The 13,489-nt window shown below is 45.2% G+C and overlaps 1 protein-coding gene across 3 annotated transcripts in view; it reads left to right on the top strand.

Moving 5' to 3' along the window:
* The window catches only part of SEC31B (SEC31 homolog B, COPII coat complex component), a 35,040-nt gene extending 24,697 nt beyond the window's left edge, over positions 1-10,343 (top strand). For all 3 annotated transcript variants that reach the window (XM_053668598.1, XM_053668599.1, XM_053668600.1), the window contains 8 exons: positions 358-519; positions 6,256-6,433; positions 6,860-7,174; positions 7,432-7,490; positions 7,881-8,027; positions 8,311-8,421; positions 8,890-8,961; positions 9,183-10,343. In XM_053668598.1, the coding sequence (XP_053524573.1) occupies positions 358-519; positions 6,256-6,433; positions 6,860-7,174; positions 7,432-7,490; positions 7,881-8,027; positions 8,311-8,421; positions 8,890-8,961; positions 9,183-9,362 (1,224 nt within the window). In that variant the 3' untranslated portion in view covers positions 9,363-10,343. The remainder of the gene's footprint in view (positions 1-357; positions 520-6,255; positions 6,434-6,859; positions 7,175-7,431; positions 7,491-7,880; positions 8,028-8,310; positions 8,422-8,889; positions 8,962-9,182) is intronic.
* Positions 10,344-13,489: the final 3,146 nt, after the last annotated feature.

The following is a 13,489-nucleotide window of genomic DNA, read 5'->3' as shown; positions in this document are numbered from 1 at the left end:
GTCAGATGTCACCAACTCATAGTGCCATAGTAGGAGCTTATAATAAGCACAGTGGGACTACAGGGAAGGGGCTGGTTTTGCCTGCAGAAGTCAAGGTAGGCTTCTGATTGGTTAAAATTGTTGAGCTGGGCCTTCAAAGAGAAGAAGCAGCTTACCAGCAGATGTAGAGTGATCTAGGCAAAGAGAACATCAAAGGGAGGCTTGGCAGGGATTAGGGATCTTTGAGTCATGTAAGGTGGCTGGAGTGTAGAGGGTCAGCTGAAGTTTGAATGCTCTCTGAGGCCAGGCTTGTAAGAGAGAATGTTTGCTTGTTTTACTTTTATATAACTCAGTTCTTCATTATTATGACTTTCATAGCCACAAATTCAGCAGCTGAGAGATCGGCTTTTTCATGCCCAGGGTGCCGATGTCTTGGGCCAACAGTCTCCTCCTTTCCCCTTTCCCCGAGTCATTGTGGGAGCTACGCCCCACTCTAAAGAGACATCATCTTGCAAATTGGGACTCCAGCCTTCTCACCAGGTAATTTATTTGTTACCACCTTGTTTGTTAATTTATTTGTTCATTCATTCAAAAATACTCCTTACTATCTACCAAGCGTCGGGCATGGTTCTAGGCACTTGGAATGTATTAGCAAACAGAAATGATGGAAACTCCTGACTTCATAAAGCACAGATTCAGTTATTTTTCTAATAACTATTTATTGAACAACTGCTAGGCTCTTAGGCACACAAACCATGATCCTTGCCCTTAATTAGCTCAGTCTAGTGGAAAGACACATAAAAAAATCCAATAAAACTCATAAAGGCTGTAATTGCTGTATGATGAGGTATCATGGGGTCACACATAAGAAAGTAATTTTCTCCAGAGGGTAGGGGAATATTTCAGAGTGAGTATGATGTGTGATCTCAGTCTTGAAGATTAAAAGTTACTTAGGCAGAGGAAGGGTAGGTGAGGGCTATTTTAGGCAGAAGGAGTAGCATGTGCCAAAGCACTGAAGGGACGGTGAGAGAAGCCCACGTGAGGAACTACGGACATTTTAATGGGGCTGCAAAACAGGGCCTTGTGGTGGTGGAGTGTGCTTAGATGAAGCTGGGGTAACAGGAGTTAGATCAGGAAGGACCTGGCAGTCTGAGATAAAGATCTTAGACTTGACCCTGGAATTGAGAGCAGTCAGGAGCTATCGAATAGTCTTATGCAGGGGAATGACTAGCTCTGTGTTAAGAAAGGGGAAGGCTGGAGGCATTTAGGAGGCTATATAGCAAAACATGGTGAGAATGTGAAATAACCTGAATCTGGAGAGTGAGGTTGCATTTGAGATACTTAGGAGGGAGAATTGACAGAAATTGGCGGTAGTTTAGGGGAGTGTGTGAAGTGAGTGGACTGGTCCCTAGGTTCCTGGCCCCTAGGTCTGTCCAGATGGATAGGGTGGTATTAACATACAATACCAGGAGCCTACTGGAGAGGCTGGGAAACAAAATCCAATGAGACTGTAATTAGAGGTATCAGGCAGAAGAAGCTCTGGTGACTGATTCATCCTGTCCCACCATCACTGCCAAGACCCTTTCTTCCCTCGTCATTCTTCCCACTTCCTCCTCTCCTTATTTTCTTCTTTGTCTGTTTTTCTATTGTGAAATAGTTACAGAGTCATAGGAAGTCACAAACAAATGTACTGGTAAGTCTCATGCGTCCCAGCTCCACCCCACCCCACCATCCCGCAGCCACCACCGCACAATAACAAAACCAAGAAATCGACACAATATAACCCATAGATTCACATTTTAGATTCGGATTCCACCAGCTTTACCTGTACTTGTGTGTGTGATTATGTGAGAATTTGTCTTTTCACCTTTTTAACAGGGTCCTTCACAAAGCAAAGATTTTTCATTTTATAGTATCCAATATATTGTTTTCCTTTTATGGGTCTTGTTTTTTTGTGTCAAGTCCAAGAACTCTGCCTAGTCCAAGGTCCCCAAATTTTCTCCTGTGTTCTTTTTAGAAGTTACATAGTTTTGCATTTAAGTTCATATTACTTTGAGTTAATTTTATGTAAAGAATGAAGTTTAAGTTAAGCTTTATTTTCTTGCCAATGGATTCCCATTCATAGAAAAAGTTTTTCCTCATCCACTCAATTCATTTTGTGCCCTTGTAAAAAATTAATCATGCATATTCATGTGGGTTTATTTCTCAGTTCTTCGTTCTGTTCCATTGATCTATGAGTTTATCCCTCTGCTAGTACCACCCTGTCTTGATCACTTCCTCTGTATAGTACACCTTGACGCAAGGAAGAGTAATTCCTCCACTTTATTTTTCTTTTTTAAAACTTCTTTGTATATTTTAGGACCTTGCCCTTCCCACATATATTGTAAAATAAGTTTGTCTATGTCTACAAAGAAACTTGCTAAAATTTTGACAGGAATTGTATCCAAACTATAAAATAATGTAAGGAGAATTGACATCGTCACCATGCTGAGTCTTCTCATCCATGAACATGGTATGTCTCTCCAGTGCTATCTCCATCAACATTTTATGATTTTCATCTGTTTAAACTAATGAACAGATCCTGACATGTTTTGTTCATTTCAAACCTAAGTACAGTCATACCTGAGTACTCATAGGCTTTAGACCTCATCACAGCTGGTACATGTCATATTTTGATGAGAAAAAGATGATTCAGCACTCGGTGCCAAGCAAGTTCGGCGCTTGCTTAGGACTCGTCACACTTGCTAGAACTTGTATGAGTCACAGTGCAGCCCCACAAGGGGAAATTTCTTATGGGGAAAATTTGTTTGGTACTTGTCAGTTTCGGCACTCATTATGAGTTCTGGAACTAATGAATGACAAGTACTGAAGCACCACTGCATTTAATTTTTTCTTGAGCAATTTAAAATCCCATGATACTGCATTTTTTATTTTGGTTTCCACTGTTCATTTTCACTGTATACAAATGCAATTGATGTGTGTGTGTATGTGTGTGTGTGTTAATCTTGTAGCCTGTGACTTTTTAATGTTCAGTGATGAGTTTCCTGAACTCATTTAATAGTTCTAGTTTTTTTTGTGGATTCCTTGGGATTTTCTATGTAGACGGTCATGTTGTCTGCAAATAGTTTTCTTTCTTTTTTTATTCTCCCTAACCTGTATGCCTTTAATTTCTTTCTCTTATTGTAGTACTAAAATAAGAATGATAAGTGTGAACATTCTTGCCTTGTTTCCAGTCTTAAAAGGAAAGTATTCAATCTTCCACCATTAAGTACAATGTCTAGAGTTTTTGAACACATTCTTTTTTTATCTGTGAATATATTTTATTTAACCAAACATATTGTTATCTTCTCAACAAGTAGTCAAAGACAGACTAGTGAGATGTTCTGCATCTTTTTCTCTGCCAGTCTTCTCTGTCAGCTGTGATTGTGTGTGTGTGTGCAGTCTTTATGAGGCTGAGGGGATTCCCGTCTAACCCTGGCGTGCTGAGTCATGAGTCAGCATTGAATTTTGCCAGGTGTTTTTTCTGCATCATTTTATATAATCAGGTGATTTTTCTTCTTTAGCCTGTTGTTAGGGTGAATTACACTGATTGATTTTTAAATATATTGAACTAGCCTTGCATGACTGGGAATACATCCCACTTGATTGTGGTATATTATTTTTTAATATGCATTGTTGGATTTTATTCGCTTAAATTTTGCTGGGGACTTTTGTATCTGAGTTTATCAGAAATATTGGCCTGTAGTTTTATTTTATGCTGTCTTGGGTGTTGGTATCACAGTAGTACTGACCTCATAAAATGAGTTATGTCTCTCATGTTTCCTATGTCTCTCATAAGAGACATAGGAAATGTCTCTTATGTCTTCTGAAAGGTATTGTGTAAACTTTGTGTTAATTCTTTAGTGGTCAGTAAAATTCTCCAGTGAAAGTATCTAGGCCTAGGGATTTATTTTGGGGAGAGCTTTTTAATTACAAATTTCATTCCTTTAATAATTAGAGAAAGAACTATTTGTTATCTATTTACAATTTTGATTGAGTTTTAGTAGTTTGTAGTTCTTAAGGAGTTGACCCCTTTTTTTCTAAATTGTCAAATTTATTAATGTAAAGTTATTTTTGTAGTATTCCTGTATTACCCTTTTAATGGCTACAGGGTCTGTTGTAATACTCCCTGTTTCATTCCTGATCTTTTTAAAAAAAAATTTAAATACAGTTTATTGAGGTGACATTAGTTAATAAAATTACGTAGCTTTCAAGTGCACGTTTCTATAATATATCATCTGTATATTGCACTGTGTTTGCCACCCAAAGTCAAATCTCTTTGTCACTGTGTCTTTGACCCCTTTGACCCTTCACTCCCCACTCCCCACTCCCCACGCACATTCCCCTTTCTCTCTGGTAACCACCATAGTATTTTCTGTGTCTATGAGTCTTTGTTTGTCTTTTAAAAATTTTTTTTTAATTTTTAAAAATTGATTTTAGAGAGAAATAGCGGGGGGAGAGAGAAAGAGAGAGAGAGAGGGAGAGCACAAGACATCATTTTGTTCATCCACTTATTTATGCATTTATGGGTTGCTTCCTGTATGTGCCCTGACTGGGTATCAAACCCGCAGCCTTGGCATATCAGGGTGTATTGGCACGATGCTCTAACCAACTGAGCGACATAGCCAGGGTGTGTGTTTGTCTTGTTTGTTCATTTGTTGCTTTTGGTTTCACATCCCACGTATAAGTGAAATCATATGGTTCTTGACTTTTTTTCATCTGGCTTATTTTGCTAAGCATGGTATTCTCCAGATCCATTTTTGTTTTTGCAAATGGTAGTACTTCATCTCTCCTTACGGCTCAGGAACATTCCATTGTGCATAAGTACCACATCTTCTCTGTCCAGTGATCTACGTGAGGAGACTTTGGTGGTTTTTGTGTCTTGGCCACCGTGAATAATGCTGCAGTGAAAATGGGGCTACATGTGTCTCTACAAATAAATGTTTTTAAATTTTGGGGGGTTGCTGGGTCATATGGTAACTCTGTTCTTGATTTTTTGAGGAGCCTCCATAGTGTTTTCTGCAGTGGCTGCACCAGTTTACGTTCCCAGCAGCAGTGAGTGAGGGTTCCTTCTGTCCCCAACGTCTCCAGCACTTGCCATTACTTGCCTTATTGATAATAGCCACTCTAACAGGTGTGAGGTGGTATCTTATTGTAGTTTTTTAAAAATATTTTATTTATTTGTCTTTAGAGGGGAAGGTAAGGAGAGAGGGAGAGAAATATCAATGTATGGTTGCCTCTCATGTGTCCTGTGCTGGGAACTGGCCTGCAACCCAGGCATGTGCCCTGACTGGGAATCGAACCACAATCCTTTGGTTCCCAGGCCCAAGCTCAATCCCCTGAGCTACACCAGCCAGGGCTCTCGTTGTAGTTTTGATTTGCATTTCCCTAATAGCTAGTGAAGTTGAACATCTTTGCATGTATCTCTTGGCCATTTGTATGTCTTCTTAGGAAAAGTGTTTGTTCAGGTCCTCTAGTCATTTTTAAATTGGATTGTTTGGGTTTTTGTTGTTAAGTTGTATGAATTCTTTATCTATTTTGGTTATTAACCCCTTATCAGAGGTGTTGTTAGCAAATATCTTCTTGTGTTCAGTTAGTTGCCTTTTTGTTTGTTGACAGTTTTCTTGTGCTGTACAGAATCTTTTGAGTTTAATATAGTCTCATTCATTTATTTTTGCTTTTACTTCTCTTGCTATTGAGATCAAATTCATAAAATCCTGCCTAAGACCAAGTTCCATAAGGTCTATGTTTTCTTCTATGTAATTTATTGCTTCAGGTCTTATATTTAGGGTTTTAATCCATTGTGTATGGTTACGAGCAGCAATCTGGTTTCTTCTTTGGCATGTGACTTTCCAGTTTTCCCTGCATCATTTATTGGAGAGGCTTTTTTCCCCTTCACTGTATATTTTTTATTTCTTCATAAAAAATTATTTGCCTACATACATTTGGGTTTATTTCTTGGCTCCCAATTCTGTTCCATCGGTCTCTGTGTCTGTGTCATGGCCAATACCATTCTGTTTTGATTATTGTTACTTTGTAGTATAATTTGAAGTCTGGGATCAGAGATGACTGATCTTGATGACTTCTGTCTTCCCTCTTTGTCATTTTTTATAGAGATTTATCAACGCTGTTTTTTTTTGAAGAACTAGCTTTTTGTTTTTTTTTAAATAGCTTTTCTGTTTTTAATTGCTTCCTTTTTTCCCTTTTGCAAATGTTTATCCTTTTTTTCCTTCACAGGTTCCCACTCCATCTACAAGGCCAAGGATTTTCACACCTCAGTCACCACTAGTGATGCCCTTGGCACTGTCCCATCCTGGCCCTTATCAAGGCTCCAGAATGCAGAATAAAAGAGACTTCTGGGCACCTGAGCCCCAGGTAGCCCAGCCTTTAGCCCTGGGCTCTGGGGTAAGGCCTGGTAAGTGAGTGAGGGATCTGTTTAGGCAGAGCAGAGAGGAAGACGATTAGCATGACCAGCATGGATTTGGGTGGCAGTGTGCATATTTAGTGGGGGGAGCTTGGAATTTGAAGTCAGAATTCCCAGAACTATCACTTACTACTGGCTTTATACATTAGGCAATATACTGTTTCTTTTGAAAAGTAACAGTAGTTGTTATATTGGTTATTTTAACCCCACAGCATTGTTTTGAGAGTCAAATAAGGGATACAGTTTAAAGTACTTTATATGTGGTAGATCTCCATATACAGGTATTAATTCATCATTTATTATTGCTATCGTTATGTTTTTACAAATTATTATTGCTATCTATTCCCCCCTCATATCCTTTGAGTCTCTCTCAAATTGAAATTTGGTGACAAATGACTTGTTTTTGTTCTATTTCAGCTTTACCTCAGCCACAGCTGTTAAGAGGGCAAAGGGCACAAGCTCCTAACCCCATGGGATTCCCTGGAACATGGCCTCTTCCTGGTCCCCCTCCACCCGTGGCACCCTCTGGAATCATGCAGCCTGGCTCTGCCTCCCTGCCTGAGGCTGCTCCCCTGCTCCCTTTCCTTCCCGTGAGACCCCCAGCTCCCGGCCCTGTGAGCTCCCAGGCCCCGGCCCCTCCCGTCAGCTTCCCTGCAGCACACCCACTGTGGGGGCCAGGTGCTCCGTGCTCCAGTACCATCCGGACCACTGGCATCCTGACCCCTCAGCCAGGTCAGTCTTCTTCCCATGGCTTTCCTTTTCTCGGTCGTTGTCTGCCTGTCCTCCCCTCCCAGCTACCACCTAGGGAGTCTCTTCCTCTTGCCAATGAACTGGGGCCCTTGGGCTGGAGAATGTCAACTGAGAGTGTGGCTGGTCTTCAGAAGGAGGTGTGGTGGCCTCCAGCTAAAATAATTTTGATTGCCTTCAGACTAAGAACCTCCAATGTTCCTGACCTGGCCCCTAAATACCTTTGTCTTTTTATTATACAGGACCTCAAGATCCCTTGAAAAGTGCTGCAGCTCCCCGGGCAGACCCCCAGAGGAGGCAGGTCAGGGCACCTCCCCGCCCCGCCCCCATACATTTACCAGCCACCCACACAGAATTCAGCCCCGTCCTTCCCATTCTCCGGCAGGCATTCTGCCCTCTCTTTCCACATTCACTGCTCCCCTCTGCCTTGCTCCGCTTTCCTTCTTACATATAGAGGGTGGGGCAAAAATAGGTTTACAGTTGTGAGTATGCAAAACACAATTCTTATATTATTATTTGTTCATTATTGTATTACTTTTCTGCCCCACCCTGTATACACCAGTCTTCCCACTTCCTGGTTTCCTACTCACTATTCTGTCCCCTGTCACTCATAATGTCTGCCACTCTCCCAAACCAGGGCCTGGGAAGACTCTCGGCTTAGACTCATGTGCCTCTCTTTTTCTGTCTTTAGGTGCCAGAGACATTTATGTCCCCAGCACCAATTACTGCTCCAGTTATGAGCCTCACTTCGGAGCCACGAGGTGCCCTCTCCTCACAGGCCCCTGTCCTTGGCGCGGGTCATGCTGCCCCTGGAGCACCGGGAGAACTCGGCCTGCAGGTGACGATACGTTCCCTTCCTTGTGGAGACCTTCCCGCCCTCCTCGGGTATGGAAGAGCAGGGGCTTGGTAGATGGGCCTCATTCCTAAAGGTGGAGTTAGACTATGAGCTGGGGAATAGAGAGGGCAGACACCAAATGTCCTCACTGTAGAGGGTGCCCCTCCCCGACTCTGTTATGCTCTGGCAAGAACAGTGTGATGCTGAGTCACTGAGGACCAGTCCTCCAGGGAGCTATGAGGAGGACAGCTTGCCTATCTGACCTGTCTCTCCACTTGTTCCTCAGCAACAGCCACCAGAGAAGATCGACAGGAAGGACCTGCCCCCAGAGCATCAGTCCTTGAAAACCAGCTTCGAGGCACTTCTACAGCACTGCTTCCAGTCTGCCACTGACCTAGTAAGTCTGAACCTTCACCCTGGTGCCCTCCTCACACGCTTAGCTGGTTCCAGGACCCCTTAGCTCTGCGTCAGTTCTTTGTGTGCCTCTTTTCTCGCTGTCCCTTGACATGTTGTCTGAATCTTATACTTATTTGATGTCCGTGCAGGGCGAGGGAGGGGGTGAGCTTCTCTGGTCTGAAGTCCAGCTCCTTGGTAGTAGGACTCAGCATCCTGGAGACTCAACACTTGGAAAGGCAGCAGGGAATACTGGAAGAAGGGTCACACCAGGAGTCAGGAAACTTGCTGCTATTTATTAACTGGCCGTGTCAGCTTGAGAAGTCACTCACCCTCTTCGGGCCTCTAATTCCTCCTCCAAAATGAAAGAAGCAGCCTTAAGCCATTCTAGCTCTAACCTACTGTGATCCTTTATAATCCTGGGTAGTGTCAGGCTTCAGGGCAGAACCAGAATCCATTTTCCTCCCTGCAGAAGACCAGACGGAAGCTGGATGAGGCTGCCCAACGTCTTGAATGTCTATATGAGAAGCTCTGCAAGGGGACAGTAAGTACACTCCGTGGTGCTCCTCTGCCCCTTGCCCTTCTACCATCACCCATGCCAAAGGGAACTCAAGTGTCCCCTCCCCTTGGGTCTCACCAACCTGGGTTCCCCACAAAATACATCCACCTTCCCTGTTTGGGGCTTAAGTCTTCCTTTATCCTTTCCATGCTGCTAGGCTAGGGGCTGGTTTGGGCTTACTAACCTAAGGGCCAATCCCTCCACAGCTCTCGCCTCATGTGCTGGCTGGACTCCACGAGGTTGCCCGATGTGTGGACACAGGACACTTTGAGCAGGGCCTTGCAGTGCATGCCCAGGTGGTGGGCTGCAGCCGCTTCAGCGAGGTCTCCAGCTTTATGCCTGCTCTGAAGGCTATTCTCACCATTGCTCATAAGCTGCACGTCTAAGTCAGGCAGCCTCTGGTACCAGGAGGTCAATTCTATTGTTACCCAACTCTTTTCCCTGCAGAAAAGGGAATTTCGGAACGGATTCTTTGTTTTTCCCAGTCCTCTTTCTTGCTGCTGGGTATATGATGCTGTAGGCTTGGCTCCAAACCAGCAGAGTGCCTGCTTTCTACCCCGGTGTGCCTGGCCTTCTGGGGTCTGCCCGAGGCCTGCCCAGCTCTGAGGCAGAGCCCAGAGCCAGTCTGCACTTCCCCTAATGCTGTACTCTGACAAGACCCCGGGGCAGGGTATCTTGTCACTTGGAGATATTCTGCTTACATGGCTTCTAAGAGGGTGAGCAGGAGCCAAGTTTACCTCTGCAGTACCCATCTTTTAGGTCTTTTGTTTTTTTCCTTCTGTGGGTTATGAGCCTGACTTTACTGTCTACTTGCCTCTGACTTCGTATTTCCAGCTCCGTATTTCTCTGAGCCCCACAGGCTGGAGTAGAGTTGACTGTTCATCCTTTGAATGAGTCATGAACCTGAGGAAAGGGTGCTGAGCATAGCCAAGAGAAGGAACTTTGGCTCTTGTCAGAAGGAAGATCTCATCTGCCAGCATTATTAAGAGTGGGTGAGGTTAGGTGGAAGGTAGAGGGGTGCACCGCCTTTTGCTGGGAGCTGTCTTAGCCTATGAGATAGGAGCAGAGGGACCACTGCCTATGGGGAATGGCCCCTGACTTGACCTGTCTGAGCCCTGTTCTGAGTCAGGAGTCCAAGGCCCTAGACCATTCATTCATTCTGTGAGTATAAGCCCAGTTCTGGAATAGGTGCCATATTAACAAAAGACTCTCTTTTAGCACTGCTCCTCAAGGGTTGGAGGCTCTTGTCCCCCTCAGCCCCTACATGTCTCAGGCTGCCTCCGCTGGCTGCACTTTCAGGGTTGGATGCTGCATTTGAAGCACTGATGTACTTAATGTGCAATAAAGCTGTTGATTTGGTTTCCTCAGTCATCTCCTGGATCCTATTTTGCTCTTAACCTCTCTTCCTAATCCTCTTTGTTCTTGTTTCCTGTACCCCTATAAAGCAGGGGAGAGGCTTGGGGACGGATGCGGAGTGAAGGAAGCCGAAGAAAGGAGGGTGTCACTGAAATAGACTCTCCTTGCAGCATTCGTGGCCACTCTGCTGTGTGTGTCCATCCGTGCCTGACAGTCAGCTCCAGGGTTTTCCCCACACCACCTCAGGGCCGAGCTCAGCAGCACAAAGGGGCTGGGTGTGAAGCCCGGGGTGCTATCTCTAATCCTGTTGTAGATCCCATCGTATCTGCAGGCTGGATGTGTGTGTTTGAGAGGAAGGGATTGTTAGGCAGTATTTGTTTGTAAAGCCACTTGCTCTTCAGATAATACTTGCACTAACTTCTATTGATGAAGCAGTGTGAGCCCCAGCAAAGTCCTTTCCCAAAGTGTCTTTGAAGCCAAGAGCCCATTGAAGGGAAGAAAGGCTGGGAGAAGGGATTAGTTTGTTCAGCAGCTGTGAATTTCAGTGGGAGGTTGATGAACTCCGAAGTCTTTGTTTAAGTTAAAGGGGGGGAGAAAAAAGCCGCTGTTGGAGCGAGAGCCCCACTTGGGGCCCTGAACTAACACAAGGAGGAGTCCGAGCTGCAGGGAGCTGTGTCCTGACTGCGAAGACTTTTCCCAAACACTTTCGGAAAAGGTGTTGTGAGAAGAGAAGGGGGCGGGGAGGGGGATTAGCATGTGAAATGAAGTTTTCATTGACTCCGGTGGGGGTAGAAGGCTATTTTAAAGGCATTTTGTTCTCTTATTTTCTCTTCTTGAGCTCTTTAGAGATATTGTTTTGCTAAGGCAGGCTTTCTTCCCCCTTCTTTCCAGTCTGTGGATTGCCTCTATGGGAGCCAACATAAATATTTCTCCTCCAGGAATGTGGGTTAATTAAAGGAAATGAATGACTGGAAGCATCCAATCCAGACCCACAATAGGCGGGCGCCCTGCCCTGCCCTCCCCTCCCACCAGCACCGGCACCACCGGGCACCGAGCACGACCCTGTCTCTGTCTTTGCCCTGACCTGCTGTAGGGCCAGTTGAGGCTGGGATTCTTTTCAAGAAAAGAAAGCCCCGCTTGTATGCAGGCTGATAGGCCAGGGACAGGAAGGAGACAGTGTTTTGCACCCCCCACCCCCAGTGTCCTCGTCACTTCTCAGGACCTCCCTCCGCTTCTGTCCTCCTACAGAGCACACAAGAGAAGGGAACAGCCTGGGTTTCCCCCTATAACTTACTAGTTGGTGGAATGAGCCAGACATCTTTCTCAGCATCAGTTTATAAAGCAAAAGTTTTGAGTAGCTGACCTGGAGGTGTCTTCCCAAGCAGCTGTCCTGGAGTCACCAACATTTGTAAAGGGGAACACTGCCCCAGTGACTGAATCTGAGAGAAATCCTAGACCCTGTAAACGCAGGGAGGGCAGTGTGGTGTTCACCACTCCGTTTCCACTCCAGTGTTTGTTGAATGGGCAACTAGGGGGGAAAGGCAATACAATCTAAGGTGGCTCAGTAATGTTTTCTTTATAGAACTCAGATGAATCTGGTACCAGTCATGTCCATTTGGGAATACAAACCAACCTGTGAGGAACTTTCTGGCAGCGTGACATGTTTCAAGTACCCACCTTATCAAATGTGAAACACAAAAGTTCTCCTACGCTGAGAGACACCCTCCCCCCCCCACCCAGAGAATGCAGCTTTTCTTTACAACATTGTGCTTTTTTATATTTCTAAATGTCTTGCCAGGTTTTCTTACTGTACATTGTCAAATGATTCTGCCAAGTGGGACGGCCAGGTTGGTGTCTGCAGCTGCTCGATGAGGGCGGAAGGGCAGTTGGGAGCCTGCAGAGGCCCTTTGCCGACAGAGCTGGAAACATAGCAGTAGGGCACCCTGAAGGGGGGGTGTCCCCTGTAAGAAAGGAAGGGAAACCTCTCTCTTCAGTAAGTGTTAGTAGGACCAGGCCCCGGTCTCCATGTGGGATATGGGAGCCCTTGCACTCTCACAAGTTGGGCCCTAGGGCCCTGGTGCCTGTTACTTGGAGCCACACCTCCTCTGTGCTTTCTCCTGCTCTGGGAGAAGTGGGACGAGGTTGTCAAGCATCTGACCGGTTCTGCTCCTGAAGAGCAGACCCAGGGCAGGCCTAGGGCAAGAGGTGGCTGGGACGCTCTTTGGGCTGCAGAGTGTCTGGCAGGGATTGGCTCTTCCCTTCCCAGAGTCCTCTTTCATAAGTAAGCCCCTGCTGTACTGTTCTCTGAGATGAGAACCAGGAGATTCAGGCATCACTGCAGCAATGGGTTCACTCTGTAGCTCTTACTACAGAGAGCTACAGTAAGAGCTACAGAGTGAACCCATTAGTGGAAGATTTATGTGGCTGATTTAGTAATCCTTGGCAGATTAGCCTCAGGCCAGAATAACTATTTAGGGCCTGAGTCCTAGGCCATCAGGGAAGTGAGACTAGGGAGAATGGTATTCTGGCAAGGTGGAAGAGAGAGGAGGGCCCACAGGTTGTATTTTCCACCTGCCTTCCCCTGTGTTCCCTAGAATAAGTTCAATACCTGAGGGGAAAAAGGCACATATCACAGTGACTGCAATAAATTAAAAATTGAAGCTACTGAACTTCCTATTAACAACTGTTTCATTGCGGGAAGTTTACTTATTGAAGGAAACTATCCAAGTCCCTGAATCCTGACTGTTTGAGAACCGAGAACCAGGTCAGTGAAAAGGAAAGGTCCCAGCTCCTCCTTCCTTATGACCTGCCTTTAGAGGTGCAAACCAGGGTCTGAATGGGAAACTGGTTTTATTGAGCTCTGTCCCGACTTAGAGGAACAAGGACACTGGTGAAGAGGAGGTAAAAATGGTTGCTAGGAGGAAATAGGTTAGGGGCAGGGTAAGGTTACTTTAATGAGTAGGAAATGACTGGCAATCCGAGCTTGCAGTCTCTAGACATTGTGGGTATGTGTGTCTGATCACCTTGGGTGACTGGGAAGGTCGTTGTCTCAATGGTCAAGTCCATCAGAGACGGCGATGAGTAGCGCCCTTGGTTTTCAGCAAGGCAGCACTCTAGGGTTCCCTCTTTCCCCATTTTCAGCTTCTAGGAGACAGTC

This window comes from Artibeus jamaicensis, unplaced genomic scaffold, assembly GCF_021234435.1.
Source record: "Artibeus jamaicensis isolate MK-2021 breed Jamaican fruit bat unplaced genomic scaffold, CSHL_Jam_final contig_490, whole genome shotgun sequence".
Lineage (NCBI taxonomy): Eukaryota > Metazoa > Chordata > Mammalia > Chiroptera > Phyllostomidae > Artibeus > Artibeus jamaicensis.
Note: the sequence above shows the minus strand (reverse complement) of the source record. Positions and strands in the feature narration are given on the sequence as shown.